Source organism: Scatophagus argus, chromosome 8, assembly GCF_020382885.2.
Source record: "Scatophagus argus isolate fScaArg1 chromosome 8, fScaArg1.pri, whole genome shotgun sequence".
In the NCBI taxonomy this organism is placed as follows: domain Eukaryota; kingdom Metazoa; phylum Chordata; class Actinopteri; family Scatophagidae; genus Scatophagus; species Scatophagus argus.
The window spans coordinates 2080681-2100605 of record NC_058500.1 but is presented as its reverse complement, the minus strand read 5'-3'; the positions used below and the strand labels follow the sequence as shown (position 1 = coordinate 2100605).

Sequence of the window (19925 nt, the reverse complement as noted above, 5' to 3'; positions counted from 1 at the left end):
TAAGATTTCACTTCGATCCCTGAAAAATAAAGGGGGCGGGGGGTTGTCAATGTAAAGCACGATCGTGATCAATAAGCAGGAGTAGATTTAGCCTTTATTTTGAAATTTTCTACCGGATGCACGGCTGTCATTCTCGCTCACTTCACAGAGAGTTGCTAAAGCTGAGCTGGCTGTTGGGCTGTTTTGGGTTGGAGTGTTCCTGTCGACGACTTTCCCCTAGTGAGAGCAGTCGCTGAAGGATTTTCTCACACCGAACTAGTCTGCTGTCCACATTTCACACCAGTCGAGCTTAACTTTAAATAAGAAAGGAGTTCCAGCTCTGTCACTTCGACGCTATGGATCCCGCCAGCCAAGGTAACGTTAATTGTTAGCTTAGCTGCCAAGTTAGCTAATGTGTAGCTTAGCTTAGTGGCAAAAATGCATAAACTATTAGCTAACCGGACAGGAAACGTTTAAAAGAAACGAATCCACGTTAAAGTAGTCAGTGACGTTTTCATTTTGCTCTTTTGTTTGTGACACGCGTAGAGCTAATTAATTTCAATTAGTGAACAGTCGTGAGGATAGGACGGGCCCGCTGGTAAATGACAGGGACAGGAGCAGTAAGGGAAGAGGACTGGGACGAGGATCGTGTTACTAATGTCACCAACTTCCCAACACACTTTCATTTGATATGACTGACACTAACTCGGTTAAACGGTGGGCAGTGCCAGCGTTTATGTGAGCCTTTGAGGCGTTTCCCAAACCCGTCTGTTCTAACGAGGAAAGCTTCATGCTTGTAAACAAAAGGACTTAACTGTTAGCTTAAACAGGTGTTAGCAGTTTGATTTGGTGGCTTCCCAAAGCGCGAAAACCAACCTACCTTCTCCTCCTGAATACACCTTTGTCAGTGTAATCACACTTTATTGGGTAACAACAGCCAGATTTGCTGAGTAATTGATAACAGCCGTGCTGCTAGCATGTGGTCTTGTTGCTTTATTATTGTCACTGTTGGCTGTATTGGCAGATTTTAACTTCCATCTTCAGCTGACCAGACAGCTGCCTCTGATGGGTGCAAACTTCATCAATACGATGACTGCTGCTTCTGACCTGTCATTACACAAGCCTACCTGACCTTAGATAGCTTTTCTGACAAATTGATTGTTTGTTGTTTTCTTGAGATACTTAACGGGCGCTTTGCACAAACATGATAGGCTGGGAGTAAATATAGTCAGACTGTAGGTGGGTTATTTCGTTTTAAAACTTGATGTATAATGTACTTTTTACTTGGAATTCCATTGATAGACCATAGATAAACTAACCTATATAATATTTACTTTTAGCAACATAAGATACTTGAAAAAATAAGGTATTTCAACTTGTGTATTCATTTATGTGCTGCATTGCCCTCCAACTAATGCAACCAAATATATTAGTCCAAACAGTGTATAATATGTTTATAATATATATTCACTCCAACATCGGAGTGAATATTATGAAGCTCGGTGATGGCCCGACGTTGGCCAACAGTCGGCTTGGTGTGTCAGGTCCCATAGTTTGTATGAATGAGTGGCCACGACTGGCGTGTCAAGTTGTATCAGGCTTCCTGTGCCTCAGGATGAGATGCTTGAGGAAGTGATTAAGGTTGCCTATGTTTGTCTGCTTTCCAGTATGACATGAACTAGGGCATGTCTGTCCAAATAAAAATCCTGCTACTGTTTCCCAAATGATGCTGTGAAACCTGAGAAAAGGATTTCAGGCCGAGTCTGGGACTTTTTTGACTGCATTCTCACGACACTACTGTCGCTATATTTTTAAAGTAAAATTCCGTCCTAAAAGATTAATTTTAATGCGTATCTGTGATGTTTGGTTATGCTTTGTTGGGTCTGTTCTACTGATGATTATTTTTGCTTTCCTGTGAGCAGTTGGACGAACACAATCCGAAAACACTAACAATAGATTAATTTTTGTGCAGAAGTTTAACTGTCATACGGGGAGAGCTCCATCGTGGAAATACCGCAGCGGCTCATTTCTGTGTTCATATCAGCAGGAACTAGACCAGGATGCAATGCAGCAGCATGGCTGGGTTTTGTGTGTGTGTGGCTTTGATTACATACATGCCTCAGTATTTACAGACAAGTCGGGCTGCTAGTAAACAAGCGAGAAGAAGCAAATTATGACTTCTGTGGGCAACTAACCTTTGAGTGGACACTTTAGCTGCCCCTGAATGTTGTCAGAAGGCATTCTGGGAAGTGTAGGAAATCACCAACTGAGGGAGAAATGACAAAACATGTCAGTTTAAGAATATCTGTAAGTTTGATAAAAATCCAAATTATGTTTGTCTCCTTTTCTTTTATGATCTTTGTTTTGTCTTTTTAAACTTGCTGCCCTTTTTTTTTCTGAATCAGTATACACTGAGGGTGGAGCCGCCTTATCTCTGGCCAGCCTGTATGCGGATGTTATAGCTGAGACTGGATCACGTGGCGTCGTTGTTGCTACCTGTAGATAAGACTAATCTTGGTGTTTTGCAACATTCGAGTTGTCTGAGGTGTTGTGCAAGTCAGCCTGCAGTCACTCGTGTAGATGCAGATATGCAGCTGAACCAGGGAGTAATGACAAACTCGGTGTTGTGCAAAGCAGTGTTCAGGACAGCTTTGTGCTCAGATTTCAGTATAAGATGCTAAAAACACAATTAAAGTGAGTCATTCACTGTAATGCGAGGAGTTTGACTTTCATAGAAGACTAAATAAATGCTCTTTGTAACTACATGAAGTCTATATTTACTCTGTGTTTTGGACAGAGGCTTTCTGTTGTTGTTTTTGTTGTCCTCCATGCCAGCTCCGACTGTGCCGAGCTGCCGTGCCTGCCAAATTTATGATGGCGTCCTCAGGTGAATGACGCAAGATGAGCTCATTGTCACAGAAATGCTGACAGCAGAAGATTTCAGTGTTCAGCCTTTTGTGCTGTCAACACACGCTAGGAAAATTAAAGTTTAGGTAGGAATAGCTTATAAATAGTTTCTTCCTCTGGTCTTCCTGTTCACAGGAAGTGGAAGATGTAATGGCTCTTATGTTGTGTGCAGTGAGTGCAGTTCAACTCCTGGCTCTGCTAAGTGCCACTTTCTCTTCCTGTCAGATATCTCTTGCAGGAAACACTATCCTTTTCCCAGCCTCACTGTGTGTGTGTGTGTGTGTGTGTGTGTGTGTGTGTGTGTGAAAAAGATACTAAGAGAGGGATCATCTGCCACTCTTGGCTTCTAACACTTTAGCTGATCTGATGGTGTGTTTGCTTGCACTCCGGCCGCCATTAGCCTCTTCTGTTCTTCATCTTGTCTTCTCTCTCTGTCCGTCTCTCCTGCCATTCCAGATATCAACCTGAACTCTCCTAACAAGGGTCTCGTCACGGATCGTTCAGACAGCCTGTCCGACGTGCCGGTGGAGGGTGCGGTGGGGAACTCGGCCAACCCTCTTCCACCTGGCCTGACGGAGGAAGAGGCCGAGGAGCTCCGCACCGAGCTCACCAAGGTAGGGCCCAGATGTTCTCTAATCATCAGGTGTTTACATGTCAGCTGCTGTTGTTGTGTTCGTGTTGTGGATGATGCAGAAAAGAACCCATGCAGTGCAGTCCGAGCTCCCTTCAGCTTTCGTCAGCGACATTTTGATGTGACAGACCCCACCTGTTTTTTGTTTTTTTTAAATGTGCTTTATTGCCCCAGGTGTCATCTCACATATTTTGGCTTGTGGTAATGAGACAAGTGCAGCTGTAATGATGGTTGCATTCCATTTCGATATGTCAGGGTCCAGGTATTGTCTCACTCACAGGCTGAGCTAACTGGAATGTTTCACAGAACAAAATGACTATTAGACCAGTACATGGCTCATAAAAGCAGGAAATATTTGGAAACTTTGCAGTCTTGAGAGTTTAATCCTTCAGTAGATGATAGAAGGTTCCTTTGTGTTTCTCAGTGGAAGACAAATATGAGTGCTGTTGTGGAAATCAACAAAAGAGAGGAGCTGCAATCAGACTGATGACTCTTCGTATTGTGTTCCAGGTGGAGGAAGAGATCTGCACCCTGCGTCAGGTTCTGTCAGCCAAAGAGCGACACGCCACAGAGCTGAAGAGGAAGCTTGGCCTCAGCCCGCTCGGCGAATTAAAGCAGAACATCAGCAAGAGCTGGCAAGACGTACAGACCTCCAACGCGTATGTATTCATCATTTAAACACAACACGGAAGTTAACTCTTGGACACCATCTTTTAACGTTAAAATCATAGTCAACCAGCATGTGCTGAATCGACGTTCCTCTACGAATCGTGTAGCTTTTCTATATTTTCTCTCTCTGAAAATCTGAAAAGTACACGCGCTGGTATGTACTTGTATACTACACAAGCATTTGGATTATCAGAGACCAAAGCATCGCACTGTGGTTTCACACATATTTCACAACTTCAGTACCCGGTAAAATTAGTTTGTTCACATTACAAAGTCATCATCGGGAATGAGCCTTAAAGTGTTTTTGATGGGCTTAAAGAATGTGTTCAAGTTCAACGCTTTTGACAGACAAGACGTCGTACTTTTCTGCTGGATCTCAACCAAAACAAATGAGGGGGCTGTGTTTTTTTGGTCTGATCACAGCCACGTGTCAGAGCTGCATATGTTAAGTTCATGTTTTTTCTTGTCTTAAAAAACAACAACATTAGTTTAGTAGAAACAGAAAACCCTAATGCGTCGCCTGGTGGAACCCTGAGGGGTCGCATTTAAAGAGATAACACGTGCACATTAAAACACATTTTATCAAGAAGGAGAAGTATTCGACATAAAATCAGGCCCTGTGAATTATGTCGCCTACATTTTCAGAACGTTTTCTCCTCTAATGAGCAGTTCACTGAGATGACCCGTGAATCAGCACTTCCTGCTAACATTTTCTGATGGTAACTGCTTTATCAGAAAGAACCAGTCACAAAATGACTCATCCTGTGGTAGCGGCTCAGGCCTTCTGAAGCTACTGCTCTGTAATGTTTTACATTACACAGGATGGCTGCAAACCTTTTTAAAGGCAGCTTCCCTCGACTTCAGCAGAGGTGAAGCTGCTGCATTATCATCAGACATCATAATCATGTCTCAGAGCTGCTGTGATCTTTACTATCTTTTGTCTTATGGTGACAGAACAGCTGCTCTGTTTGAACTTAGATTCAAGGCTTTAACATCCTCAGAGTTTGCTAGTGAATTAAGGTGACTAAAATGCTAAGCTGTGATTAACTGAGCAATTGCCAGCCTCGGCCGCATGTGTTCACTCAGGGAAAGGCGTTTTGAAGAGGAAACGCATCAAACCTGTCAGTTAAACGATACTGCTGAAAGTCATGAGTTTTTCCAGGAGAAAGAGATCCTGCGCTTCATCTTAACTCATTATGATGAGGAAACCACGTCTGTTCTCAGTTTTGACCGTTTTGGTTTGTCATTTATGGAACAACTGTCATGTTTTATATTTCATTTGGTGGTTATGCAAACTATTGGCTGGGTATTCTGAGAATATATCAACAAATGTGATTAGCACATACAACAAACACGCTTCAAGAAAAACATTATCACGCTGCTTTCATACAAATGTGAAGGAGAATTTTAATCCTGCCCTGTCAGATCAGATCTGAGGTCAGTTCATTTGAAGCTTCAGGTGCTGTTGTCTGTTAATCATCTTGATGTGAAGCACCGGGTTAGAGATTAGTGATGACCAGGCCTGCTCACTTCATCTGTACGAATCTCGGTGAATGAGACGTGAGTTTCCCCCCTGACCAGATTTCTTCCACTGTGTGACTTTGGAGGCTCGCTGACCGCCTGCTTTAAAACAACCGGAGTGCAGAGATATTCTTTGGGGTTTTCTTCTCCTTGCTTCCTGTTGGAGCCGACCCGCTTTGTGTCCTTGCAGAACCTCGACGATGTAAACCCTTCCTGTCTGTGTTTCTAGCTATGCGAGAACCACTGAGAAGCTGAGCGAGTGGAATGAGAGGGTTACCAGTTTGGATCTGTGAGTTCATGCACTGTTTGCTGCCTGCTCAGCGGCGATGTCTGGCCTTCTGCTGTGTTTACTCTCTCACGCTCTGACTTTTACTCACTCAAACACTGTCGCTCCTTCTTCGCCGTTCTCGCCTTCCAACCGTGTTTCAGAGCACTTATGTTTCAACATGTCTGTCCGGAGTGCAAACACGGATCTGTTTATTCTTTTGTGTCGGTGTAAGCGAGCACTAATGTGCTGACCAGAGACGAATGAGTTCAGCAGTTTTTCATGTTACTGTGATAAAGTCTTCAGTGCGTTTTGATGGCTGGAGGATTTGCTGGTTTGTTAACAAGCGTCTTTGAGCCTCACTCTGAGGAACCTGGTTTTGGAGATTCTGGATCAGTACTCCTGCTGAGATCCTGCTGGGATTTGAAGTGTGACTTGGTTGTAACCACTGAGTTACATAACTCATTCATCTGAATGTGTGTTTGGCCTCTGACCCACCGTTTTACCTTTTGATAATCAGATTTTTTTAAGGTGGTGCTGCAGGTTCAGCGAGTTTGAGACGTGGGAGGATTTCGTTACTGGAAGTCCAAAGTAAAACTACAGTATTAATACTGATCTGTCACTTTTCTTCCTTTTCTCTTGTCATGTGCAGTTTATAATTCTGTTTATTTATGTCGCTTATCTGTTAATTTTCCGTCTTTCTCTTCAGTTTTCTCTCTCTGCCTCCCCTCCTGTTAGTATGGTCCGTCTGTGTTTTCCTTTCGCAGAGGTCAGGTGTCCTCCCTCCATCCAGAGGTGATGACACACATTGTCCTCTCCGCACACTTCCTCTCTTCTGTATTTTAATCTTTCTCAGACACTTCCTCGCTGCCTTCATGATCAGTAACTCTGCTGAAAACTGGCACTGTTGCCTGTTTCTGTGTGCTGAACAGAAAATCTCAGCAGTGTTTTCGTGGTTCTCTTAGCTGTTTTATACTGCTGAGTGTGTTAACCAAAAAAAAAACCATTTGTATGTTGACTAGCACATTCACATTCTGTCCATTAAGCCAAATACAGGTAACGGCTGCCCATTACATAATGATTTCAGCCTGAGGGCGAATCGGCTTAGTTAAATTAATTGGCATACAATGGAAAAACACAAATCATGTAATAAGCAATGTTCATCTGATGCCAAATTAGGGCTGCTGTCTTCACTACTGACCCATCTGCCAATTATTTTTCACGAGTTTAGTCTATAAAATATCAAAGAATTGTGAGAAATGCTCCTCGGTTTCCCAGAGCCCAAAGTGAAGTCTTCATGTTGCTTCTTTTGTCCAGCCAGCAGTCCAAAACCCAAACCCTTCATTTACAGTCAGAAGTGACAAAGTAAAGCAAAAAATCCTGACATTTAACAAGCTGAAGCCAGCGTGTGTTTGACTAAAACAGTTGATTGATTATCAATAGTTGGCAGCTAATTTTCTTCAGGAAGCAGTGACTTGCAGACGTGTCCTGTTGTTTAGTTTCTGCAGCCATGCTGAAGTTGTGTAGGATGTTATTTAATTCATTCGATAAATCTTTATTGTCATCAGGGGGAAATTCTGTTGTGGCATAAGATGACAACACTCTATAAACAGTGTATAATAAACATCATTTTAACATAGAAAACCTGTGGTAGAGCTGTTCTGCTATCAAACATTTGCATTTCTTTACACACTGTGGCTTAGGATGCGCTGTGTGATTATATTATGTTTTAAATAAAAACAAAATATTGGCTAAAGACAATAAACTTTGCGTTCTCAGATATTCAATATTAAAGGAGAAATGGGAGCAGAAAAAAAGTGATCTGGCTGTCTGCATTTTTGCCTGAGCCCTATGATATTCAAAAGAAATGTTGGTAGCAGTGGCTGAACAGAGTCCTCACAGTCCTCATAGAAGTAAGTTTCATCAACAGAAACGGAAGCAGAAGTCTGCTAAATTTGCCAGGTGTGTCCGACCTCATGATAGTAAACTGTTTGAGTTTGTGAAAGAGTTGGTTTGAGGCTGAGATTTTTCAGATGGTTCTGTGAAGCTGCGGAAAGAATCCGCTCTGTGAAGTCGGCAAGAGAAACTTTAAATCGGAGAGTTTTCTGCCCGTTTCCACTAAGCTGCTGCTGCTGCTGCTGCTGCTGCTGCTGTAGAGTGTGAAGCTCATGGAATTTTCCATGTGGCTGCTTCTGAAATGAACTGGACGGGCAGGCTCACTCGGATAGTCCGGAGTCCTGACAGGGTGAGGCTGCTGACTCTGCGCTCAGCTTCTACACACATTAACACACTGCAGCAGGTGCGCTGGTCTTGGTGTTTGTTCTGCTTTCGCACACAGAAATAGACCGACATGTCCGCCCTCACATATTTCTGTCATGAAATTTCAGCTTTTGTGTGTCTCACAGCCACAATAAAAGTGGACGATTACACATGTTTGTCTGGAAGGCCTGAACACAAGCAGGCAGCTGCTTCAAATTCTGTGTTAGTACACAATAGAAAGTACAGTACAGGAAGAGTGTGTTTTTGTCTGTTAGCCACGCACACACACACACACACATGCCTGCTGATCAGACGGGCAGCTCAGACTTGCTGCTGCAGGAACAAGTGGGAGGAGAGGAAAGGAATGTGTGAGAGAGAGAGAGGGAGGGAAGAGAAAGAGATGGTGTTTTGCTTCGTCACATGACGAGGGAGAGGGAGAGGTTAGGAGCTGAACAAAGAAGTAAGTGGGTTATGAATTATGAATACGTTGGAGGCAAAAGGACTGAGTGGGTTGCCATGAAAGCAGGAGTGGGTGGAGGGCGTCAGTCAGCTGTCATTTTCAGCTCCCAGCTTCAGTTAATTGTGCTTTATTAGCATAGCAGTAAAAATCAAACACCATGTTTTGTTTTTTTCTTTGTCACAGAGCGTGAGGGGAAATTAACCAGCATTTCAGAAAGAAGGTGTCACCACCCTCCCTGTCGCCACAGTGTCGTTCCCTCACTATGCCACTTCTCTTTCTACATTGTTTGGCAAATTTTAGGGCCTCACCTGGTTCTGCTTTGTCAAAATAAACCCCTCGACAGAGACGGTAGAGACAAACAAAGTACAGATCTGCTCCACTAGCCGACTAGTCATTTTGATGCTCCTCCCCTCACTAGTCTGCAGCAGAAATACCAATGAGAAATAAACAGGTACATGTAGGAACTTTTACTCAGGGGACACGTGTTGCTTGACGGAGGAGCAGGAATAGTTTTTTGATGCTACGCTAGGCTAACACTGTGTTGAGGGAAATTATACAGCAGTTTGACAGTGAAGTGGTGTACGGACAGACGGCTTACTATGACGAGGCCGGTGTGGTCGCCGCGCTCCACAGTAAGCAGCATTGTGTCGATGTAAGCCAGGAAACAGAGGCTGGCCTTGTCCGGAGCCGGGGTGACGTTGTGTTAGTGTTGGGCATGCTGAGCAGTGACAGGTGTGCTATTCTTCCTTGCTTTGCCTTATGAAGAGGTTAGCATTTCAAAGTGGTTTCGCATTAGCAGTGACAGCTTGTATGTTCAGATGACGTGTTGTACGCAAACACGAGTCACGCTGCAGCGTGTCAGAATGTGCCTGTGGTTTTCCCTGACTGATTGTCCTTCAGCACGATCTTCTGATGCATAGCTGTCATGTCTCTGCAGTAACTTAAATATACAGTAATATTCAAGCTGTTCACACCGCTGGATGTGAGACGTTCCACCAGAGTTCAGTCATTCAGGGATCGCAGCCTCCACCTGGTGGATGTGAAATTGGAGCTCCTGTCATGTGCTCTGCTGTCAGCACAAACACACTTCCTCTCTTCTTCTGCATACCGTGCGTTCGTGTGTGTCTTTCAGAGGTATTTTCCCGCTTGCTTTGGCACTAACTGTGAGTTAACCTGCATCAGTTTTTCCACTAACGGTGTGTTTCTGTGTCAGTTTCCTGTCAGAGGGATATGCGGGGAAAACCGTGTCTGCTGTCAGGAAACACTGGAGTTTAGCTTGTGAATGGCTGTTTTTATCCAAGTTAAAAAGCGTAATTCATTACTTGATATGTTTTGCTCTTCGGAACATTTACTGAAATTGCTTTGGTTATGAATTAATGAGGAAACCAGTCGATCATCACTTTACAGTATCAGTACTCCTCTAGAAGTCACACCAGTCCATACCTGTTATTGGTTATCTTGTTCCTGTCACTTTACAGTCTCTTCTCAGGGGGGTTTTTCATTGTCGCCGTTAATCAGTTTGATCCCGAAGTGTTTTCTTCTTCAGTCAACTTCAACTGTTTGCTTGTGAAGTTTGGTCCCGTAAACATTTTAGCTATTGTCTTCATTTACCAGAACATCCATCCTCATGTGCTTCACCTGTTCTCCACCTCCTACACAGGGAGCTCATGGAGTCAACACAAACGAGTTTTCTCTCTGCATACTGACGCAGGATTACTGCAGTCACTGTCGTATCATTTGGCTCAAAAGTAATGCTATTACAGTCCCTGTCACGATTGGTGGTTGGTTCCCGACCTTTTCGTCTTGTGACCCCTCAAAACGAATCATCCCTTACGTTTTTCCTCTGGAGTTCAGTTGTTCAACTAAAAGTCTTCTCTTTGAATAATTTCCAGAATCCAGAATGATCCAAAAGTTTGGTTGCGTCGCTCTGATGATTTTACACCGTGTTGTGTTATGTTGTTAATGCTGTCATTTCTCCTGTACAAACTCCTGGTGAAGAACAATCCTGTGCCAAATACATCTGTTTAAAAGTTAAAAGCCACTTTCAGATCTGGCGAGTAAGACAAATGTTTGGAGCTGGTGTTGTAACAGAAATGAACTGTAACTCTGCTGTATTGTATTGTGAGTGTGTGTGTCTCTTCCCGTGTGTCATTATCCTGCTGTTGTGTCTTCAGATATCTGTCTGCCTCAGCCACTTTGGATGACATTGCCCACTCTGAAGTGTGAGTTGACCACTTTCTCTTTTGTGTTCTTGTTATGTTTTAGTAGATGAGCTAAGGTTTCTTTTTTTGTTGTTGTCTATCCATCCTGTTCTGTTTTCTTTTTGCTGCTATGGTGGTGAAGGTGTTGCAGGATGTTTGTGTCATTTTCTGTTACTCGCTGTTGAGTTTTTTTGCTGCTTCACATCAGAAGACACCCAGACATCCTTTTTTAAGTTACACATTTGACGCTTATTTTAGTTTTGTAGTGGATCGTCCAGACTTTAGAGATTTTGAATGATGCTAAAATGGTGAAATAGTGTGTACTACAGACAGTAGACAGTGCTCCTTCCCTTCCTGAGCCGTGTGTGATCGAGAAGCTCGTCTGATCGTGATGTTAGCTTCTACCCAAGGTGTGTGTGCGTGTGTGTGTTTACATTTACAAATTAGAAGGTGTAGTCTAACCACACCTGCTGACTCGGTTAATCCCTTCTAAAATCCACCTTCTTAAAGGACTAGTTCAACATTTTCTTGAAATACACGTCGTCCTACCGTCTTTCCCTCTGAGAGTGGGATGAGGGGGTTGATACATCAAGAAAAGCAGTTACTTTAGGTTAGCTTAGCTTAAGGACTGGGGAGAGCCAGACTGGCTGTTTCCTCTGCTTCTGTGGGTGTATTTCTTAAAAATACTTATAGTTTGGAGCAGGAAAACCTCCTGGAAGGACAAATGTTGGATCTGTGCAGTTGTTTGCTGCCTACAGTGAGAAAAGCGTGAGAACATAGTCTAAGAGATACAAGAAGGTTGTGTTTTATCATTTCACTTGTTTAACACATTGTGGTAGTTCATGATGTGCTTCAAAAAGCTGTTGGTACTGCTGTTAGTACGTTCATCGTTGATATCCGGCCACTCCCAGAGAGACGAGTTTTACTGGTTGATTGTTTGATTTTGCCATCATGTGCTCTCATCCATCGCCGTGACAACAATGGGACATGGTGAATCATACCGTCTGTATGGGTTTCTGTGTGCTTCTGTCCGTGGGGATCATTTTGGACTGTACTCTGACTAACCCTGAGATACAATGGATGCTGGGGGGATAAAAAGGAATTCCTCTTCTGTTTTTTTGTGAAATTGGGGTTGGCCGGCAGGTAAATGTTTAAAACAAGCATTTCAGAGGCAGACAGAAGAGATAAACGGATGGTGGACTTCTGAGATGTCTAACCATATTTCTGTGTGAATACTAACATTGTGGTGGTGAATACTGCACGTTTCCATTCATGGGATGAAGCAGTAACTTAAATCACTGTTGGCTTTTGTGGTCTAATTGACCTCCTGTCTTCTTTATCCTCCTGTCCCTCTCCTCTCCCATCCATCTGCCTTGTTTTGTTTTGTTTTTTTTCTTTCTGTCCCTCCGTCAATTCTTCTCCCATCCATTTTCTCCATCCCACCTCCTCTTTTCATTCCACTGTCCTCCTTTTCTTTTCTCCATTGTTCTCTGTTTCATTGTCCTGTTCCCACCTTTCCTCTCTTCCTCAATTCTTCCATCCATCCCACCTCCTCCTCCTCTTTTCTCTCCCTCTCTCTCTCCCTCTGTCTGCTGCAGATACAAGAAGACTCAGGAGACTCTTTCCCAGGCGGGACAGAAGACCAGTGCCGCTCTCACCACAATGGGCACGGCCCTCAGCAAGAAACTGGGCGACATGAGGTACGAGGCAGCAGAGCCAAAATGGCCGACACTCTGGCTGCAAGAGCAAACGAGCAGTGTGGACAGTGTTGAAACAGAAAGATCCCAAACAAACCGGGGATGTCACACAGCAGACCTGTATCTGTTCTGAGTGAAGCAGATGGAGCCTTTGAAACCAGAGCAGAATAAAAAATAGAGCCTGTTGTCTACACCTGTCTGTGGACAGCTCTGAGTACAGGCGTGAACACAGCTGAGACGCACTGACATCTGATTGTTCAGACCACATGTAGAAGTGGTCTGGCCCACATGTGACCACGTGCTTTAAGCAGTGCATACATGAATCCTGGGCCCCACTGAAGGACCACTTACTCAATTGATATCAGCTGCTAAACAACAAAAAGCCACAACAACAGGCAGAATGGATTACACGCTGACTGATTCCTCTTTAGATCAATGTTATTTGTATGTGTTTTAGCTGTTAAGGTAAGGATAAACCCAGCTTTCAGAAACTGGGTTAGTCCAGTACAAACCGAGATATGTTAAACAAGATTTCTGATCACAGCTGCGTCCTTAACTGATACTTAGTCAGTGAAACAAAGATGTGGTGATGAATGCTGTAACAAAGATAAACAGGGTGAATTGTGGAGGATGCGTTTTATGGCTTTCATTACCAGTGATGAGCTGCACAAGATAACAGCAGGGCAGTAAATGCGGCTGGCATTTAGGCAGGATCTGGACAAGCAGGCAGGATCTGAACTGTCATCTGTCTGATTGTCACAGTTTCAGTATAAAATCAGCTGAATATCTGGTTACTGCAACACTGTCCACTCTCCTCAAGCTGACATGATCAGCTTCTCATCTCCCTCCTCTCAGCTCCTAACAGACTCTAGCAAAGAAAAGCAGTAGCTGGACCAACTCTTCAATGTAGGCAACTTTTTCAGCCCTGAATCGCACTGTGCAGTTGCTCCAGACGTCTTCCTGAGTTTTCCCTCAGTATCAAACATGAGAAAACATGAGAAACGAGACACGGATAAGTGACGAAGCAACAAATTATCGAGTGTGATTGAGGGCTGAGAAAACACGTAGCAAGCCGACCGCTAACCCCACCTCTCATGCTGTCTTGTTGACTTAAACGACTGTCTGTAATTATGTGATCAGGTGGTATTTGCTCTTCATGCACAAAGGTGTGTGTGTGTGTGTGTCTGACGTTCACTGGCTTCTCGCACAGTTTATCTGACTAACAACATGCTTCAGTAGAGCAGAGTTCACTCCTTATGTGTCTTATGTCTGTTGCTGCATGTTGCATGTTGTCCTCCCCTGAAGTCGCTCTCACATGTGGTTTCAGTTCTGGTGCTCAATGTCCTCCTTTTGTTCCTCGATAGTTTTCACCGCAGGTTGTGTTGCTGAAACATGTAATTAACATTAATTCATCTCTAACAGCACCACAATATTAATCCTCATCCGACCAACATTGTTTTGCATAATGTTGGTATGAGATTGTATAAAGTTCCCACTTCTGTTGCGTTACAACAACCGAGTCATGTCAGGCGTCTCCTCCGCCTGTCAACGGTTGTCCTGGTGTCCTCAGTCACACAGCAAACATGTCCCTGCTTAGTTGTCTGAACTGAGTGCTTTTCCCCGGCCGATGACACTGCTGTGTGTGTGTGTGTGTGTTGTTGTCCCCGTCGGCCGCTCTGGTGTGTGTTTGTGTTCTGCTGCTGCTGCTGCTGGCTCACACTCTCTCTCCTTGTTGTTTTTAATCGCTGCCTTGGTTTGACCTGCAGAGCTCTACCTTTCTCTAATTCCTTTAGGTAAGACTGACACGTCCTGTTAGAACCAACACGAGTTCGGTCACACATTCCAGCAGCCTCAAATCCTTAAATTACGTACACAGAAACACACTGCGCTCATCACAGAGGTTAAGCTCTGCCATTTTTCCTGCTGATACTTCGTCCAAACTGACTGAAATCCCGCCATCCTGTTACTTTATCCCCCACGGCGGCTTTGATGTGTTTTTCCTCCAGCATGCAGACACTTGGCATGCTGCCCTGTTACTTAAGATATTTTAAAACTTGTGCATTGCATTGTTAATTTCTCTTTATGTTACTAATACGCAGGATTTCAGCACACTAGTCGTTATTATGTCATTAATGATTAACATGTAAACTAAATCGGTAATGGAGTGAAAATCTGCAGTACTCACTGCACTCAACACAAACACTTAGCTCCCATTTTTCATGAGCTGAAATGAAATATCACAGACTTTTTTTATTTCTGTCAAATTTTTAGCACAGATTTGTCACAACAACTTCCCACGTATACAGCTTGCTGACTTGAACGTCACCTACACAGAAACTTGTTACCAATTCACACGTTGAACATCAGCTTTTATGCTCACATGTAATTTGTAATGAGGTGAAACTGTGCAGCACTGGCCTCTCCATAATGTCCACGTGTATTAAACAGCTCAAGGCCCCGAATGTTTCGTTCTGAGGCAGCGACGCCACAGATTGTCTCGTCGTCAGAGGAGAACGCAGATTCACTAACACAGAGTTTAACAAACCTGTGAGAGAAGTGATCGTTCAGTTTGCACAGAAAAAGAGCTTTTACTTGAACTTGTGAAAAATGGGAGCAAAAGTGTTTATAGTTTTGAGTGTTGGTCATTTGAGAATCGATTTCACTGTTTAAAGAATGCTCAGGAGCACTTAAACTGGTGTTAAACTGCATTGTGTGTGTGTGTGTGTGTGTGTGTGTCACTGCTTGCTTGCTTTATAACACTTGCTCTTCTGTCTCTTCTCTTTAATGCTTTCAAAGTAGCAACTATTCCATTCGCCACTCGATAAGTATGCCGGCCATGAGGTAAAGTAACACACAGACCTGCTCACCCTGTCAGTGACCTTCATCACTGTTCACTCTCTCTGTCTGTTGATATCTCTGATTGTGATGAGTCTGCAATCAGGTCTCTTAACATTGAGATTGTATATATAACATATATCTGTCACGTCATCACACCTTGTTGACTTTTTGGCAAGAGAAGCCACAAGTTTATGAAATATTGTCCATCCTGTGATGGCATGAAAACTCATTTTTGTTCATTCATTATTTGCCCGTGATGAGCTGAACATCATGTGGTCATCAGAAACGTTCTCGTAGGCGGGACGACACAGTGTGCACTTTAAACCACACGTTGTGTCAGTGTTAGACAGGAGCATTGTGCACAGTGCACAGCATAGAACCACAGAGAAACAACAAGCTCTGTTTACGTTTTCAGAATGACCTGTTTTCAGATTGTTTTTATTGCACGCTTGTGTCCTTTTGGCCTGTTCATTGTCAGTGTCATCACATAGTAATCTTGTGAATGTAACGCGGCGTCTCTGTTGTGCAGGAACTCTGCCACCTTCAAGTCATTTGAGGATAAAATGGGGAACCTGAAGGTGAGTTGTTTCACAGCAGGATTACGTAACTGATTCATGTTCAGCGTTGTTCACTGTAAGATTCAGTGTTTCCACCCAAATCCACCTGCCTCACGTCACCTCAGGTTACCAAGTTACCTAGTCTTGTGTAAATAAATGTATATGACAATTGAAAAGTGAGAGAATAGCGAAACACTTGAGTATTGCGATATTATGATTTGTCAAACTGCAGCAGTTTTTGTAGTTTACATGAAAAGATTTGCGACTGTTTTTGTTCTGTGTTGTTGTTAAACCCCGGACCACTAGATGGCAGTGTTGTGATCTACCTTCAGTCCTTTGACTCTTTCAAACTCGGGTTTAAATTCTGTCTGCGTAGCAGAAGCTTTAGTGTGACGTTGTGTCCTTCGGACTTTCGTGTGCAGCTTTTGGGAAACGCTGACGGATTTTAAATGGCGTCAAAGTGAGTTGTTCCTGTGGGCTGAGAAGCGTGACGTGAACTCTGTCTTCTTTTCTTCGTCTTTTCAGTATAAGGTTGTCGGCCCCAGAGGAAACGGGGACGCCGTCAGCTCCCCGACTGACACCACCCCCACTCAGGAGAACCCGCCTTTCTGAATGCATCCCTCCTTTTCCTCCTCCTCCTCCTCGTCCTCCTCGCTGCCACCTTCCTCACAACCTGAGACTGTACTGCCATCACCTCACATCGCAGAGTGACCCCGCCGCCTCACCGACTCGACACCACTCACTTTGCCCCAAGGTCCTGTAAACTCTGACAGGCGGAGGCGACTCGGGGGTTTGAGGTGGGGCGAGCTTCTCCCCGCTGGTCCCGCGGCCTCCGTTCTTCTGCCTCGCTGCTGAGGAAAAGGGAAAATGTTTTGTTGATGTCTGAACCTGAATAATTTACAGGCCTTACTTTGTTACATCTCCACCTCCTACCTCCGCTCCCTCCCCAGATCCACACCTCTTTCTTAGTCCAGATCAGTCGACACTCTGCGCTCCTCACCTTCTTTTGTTTGAAACTGTAAGCACATCTCCCTGACTCACGAAAAGGCTAGTAAGGCATTATGAGATGCCAGGCTCTTAAACTCAAGGGGAAACGTCACATTCTGTTCTGGGATTTGCGTTTCTTAAAGATGCATCTGCGGTGATGCTTCACAAAGGAATCCTGCAGGTGCAGCTCAGAGTTTAGGGACCAGGATTATGTGCACACTGAGGCTTGAGGAGCATTTTTACGGGCATCAGCAAAGATGATGGTTTATATGCTACTCAAAGCTACTAATTCTGTTTAGTATCTGGCTGTTATCATGTACTAAAGTCACACGTTCACACTTGGATTATCCCAGCCTTGTACCCAGTTTGCTTCACAGCTCTGTGGCGTGAACTACACTCACAGGTTAGTGGTGGTTAGACTGGGAGGTTGCGGGGGGACCAGGATCCAGCACATCTCGACCTTCTCTTAGACCCTCTACTGCTACGTGCATGTGCATAACTCATCTCAGTCGTACCAACCATGCAAAGATGACCGAGGTCTCGTGTCACGCCCTGAAACACGCACCACAGGATGTAAAAAAAACAAAAGAAAAAGAAAACGACCTTAAAGCATTTTGTATTAAGACTATTTTACACTGCTTTGCATAATGTTTTTACATAACTTTTATCAATATGTATAAATATATATGAATAAATATAATGTCATTGATGCTGCCGGATGTTAGGGTTGAAGAAAAAGCAGGAGGAGGCTAAACAGACTTAAAGAAACACCGTGGGTCCGTTTCACGGGCGTCAGTTGTGTTTCCGTTGGAAGCTGAAAATGTTCTCGTGTTCGTTAAACTGACGTTTCGTCCCCGTCCGGGCGCAAGACCGAAGCAAGAAGGAACGTAATCGAGCTGATTTCATTTGACAGACTGGGCTTGTAGTTGATCTGTGACATGCAAGTCAAACTCCTGAGAAACGATTTGAAACCACGTTTGGCTGTTTTTCTTTTTCCTCCGTTTGACTGCTGTTGTCCCCCGCACTGTGAGACGATGCTTTGCTGCGTACACTACCTGGTGAATGTTGACCCTTACCTATCGGCCTTACTCACTTTAAATGTTCTGATCAGTTAGCTGATAGAAAAGAAATTTCTCCTTTCTGTTACTATTATGATTTTTACTTTGTACAGTCTCGTTAGATGGAAGGAAGGGCAGTTAGTGTTAAAATATTTAGAGTTCTGCGTGCCACAAAATGTCAAAACTTTGCCAACGACCCCTTAATGCACTCCTGTTAACACACTAAATGTTTCTAAATGCCACACTGCATGAGGCCAAACTAACGCAAACTAAATCCCTGTTGCTCTTATTGTTGTGCACCTCAAACGGAGGTTCTTTCAAACTTGGCGGCCTCAGAAGCTGCGACAGGACGCCTGAAAGCGACGACTCGTGCAGCCGCGTCACTTTCCTCCTGAACGTGCGACAAGAGCAACATCGAGTGTTGTGCTGTGTCACAATGTTCTGCTGCTGTTTGTGAAACTTCTCATGGAATCTTTTCCAAATTAGCCTCAAAGTTGCTCTTCGGGCTCGTCATTATCTCAAAGGCACTGAAGGCGTCAGTGGCGTCTCGCAGAGCCAAAACACTTTCTCAGCTGTTACCGACAGACGATGTTGCTCCTGTCAGAAGGTCGCGGTGGTTTAGCGAGGCAGTGGAAAAGGCTAAATGCCTCTGGTTACATTTGTTTTCCATGATTAAATGGCTTACGGGGCTTAAACTTGCTTGTAGACCAACAAAAGAGCAGCGAGACGAAACCGAAACGGCTCGAGGTGACAGAGTTGGACTTCAATGAACAAACATGAAATGAAGATAAACTGCGTATAAAAAGAAATTACCATCAAACTGCTTCAAAGCTGCTGCCAATGTATCATAAGTGTAATTTTCTTGTTTTGTTTGTGTTGAACAGTATATTCCTGTCAGGTGAATTGGTATGCTTTCTTTTGGCTTTCTGTCCGTCTCTGGACTTGGGAGAACATTTGTTATTTGTGCAAATAATTTGCCATCAGTTAAAAACAAGTTGCCAGTTTCTGTTACGAAATCCCTCTCTTTCTGCCTCTGAATCGTATGGCTTCACTAAGATGAAAAATGTGATGCACACTATCAAGACGTGTTAAACACAAGTCATTTACTTCAGGACCGACTTCTAAAGTTGTAGTTTTCTTACACAAAGTGGATAAATTCACTGATGCTTGCCGCTTTGGCCGGGCAGTGATGTCACTCTGTGAGAGAAACATACAATTTGAGGACTGAATTAAATGGCTTGCTGAGATGGAAGTTCATCTGCAGCGTAGCCGTTGCCTAGTTTAGAGCTGCAGTCCTCCTCGGGGGGGAGTGATGTTGAAAAGGATGATGTGCTTTTTGTTTTGTTTTGGGTGCCACTGGAAAGCAGCACACGTTGAGCCCGCTCAGTCGGCCTGCAGAGGCTGGAGGACAGTAGAGTACTTATAGCTTTATTTAGGTCCTGGGATGGGCTGGTATAGAATATCAAAAGGGATCAGATTTGGAAGATTATGTTGAGTTAATTAAAAACACTTTTTGGTTTTGTTGTATATGTTTGGATATCAATAAAGCATTCCTTTAAACAACTGATGGGTGTTTGGTCACTTTTTGGAATCTGACAAAGGTAATGGAATATACAAATGACTTAGTTTTAGTCTACACTCGTGCAGAGTCTGGAGCTGGATATGTTGGTGTAACGTTGTTTATTTTAACCTAATTCTATTCTCTATAACCAGGAAGCAAAATAGATTTCTGTTTGAATAATTTTAATCCAAAACATAGTGGATTACATACATATTTTTTTTTAAGATTACTGGCTGTAACATTTAAGAAGATGGATGTTTAAGAGGTCGTTTGGAGGAAATTTTTCAAGAAAAACTGCCGTTTGCTTTGCTATAAAACGCAATCTGATGTCACTG

The 19925-nt window shown here is 43.6% G+C and overlaps 1 protein-coding gene across 6 annotated transcripts; it reads left to right on the top strand.

Moving 5' to 3' along the window:
• The first annotated feature begins 121 nt into the window (after positions 1 to 121).
• tpd52l2b (tpd52 like 2b) lies at positions 122 to 19590 on the top strand. 6 transcript variants are annotated; one of them, XM_046395999.1, is made up of 9 exons: positions 122 to 354; positions 3343 to 3500; positions 4028 to 4176; positions 10866 to 10913; positions 12491 to 12592; positions 14356 to 14382; positions 15386 to 15430; positions 15957 to 16005; positions 16510 to 19590. In XM_046395999.1, exons 1-9 carry the CDS (start codon positions 336 to 338, stop codon positions 16594 to 16596), a joined length of 684 nt encoding a protein of 227 aa, XP_046251955.1. In that variant the 5' UTR covers positions 122 to 335; the 3' UTR covers positions 16597 to 19590. The 6 variants fall into 6 exon arrangements, with proteins under 6 accessions (XP_046251955.1, XP_046251956.1, XP_046251958.1 ...); XM_046396000.1 differs by having other exon boundaries at positions 123 to 354; positions 15389 to 15430; XM_046396002.1 differs by lacking the exon at positions 10866 to 10913 and having other exon boundaries at positions 124 to 354; positions 15389 to 15430.
• The last annotated feature ends 335 nt before the right edge of the window (positions 19591 to 19925 follow it).

Coding starts and splice junctions, on each gene's coding strand:
- tpd52l2b (XM_046395999.1), top strand. Junction 3,501..4,027: donor TCCGCACCGAGCTCACCAAG/GTAGGGCCCAGA, acceptor ATTGTGTTCCAG/GTGGAGGAAGAGATCTGCAC. Junction 12,593..14,355: donor AAGAAACTGGGCGACATGAG/GTACGAGGCAGC, acceptor TTTGACCTGCAG/AGCTCTACCTTTCTCTAATT.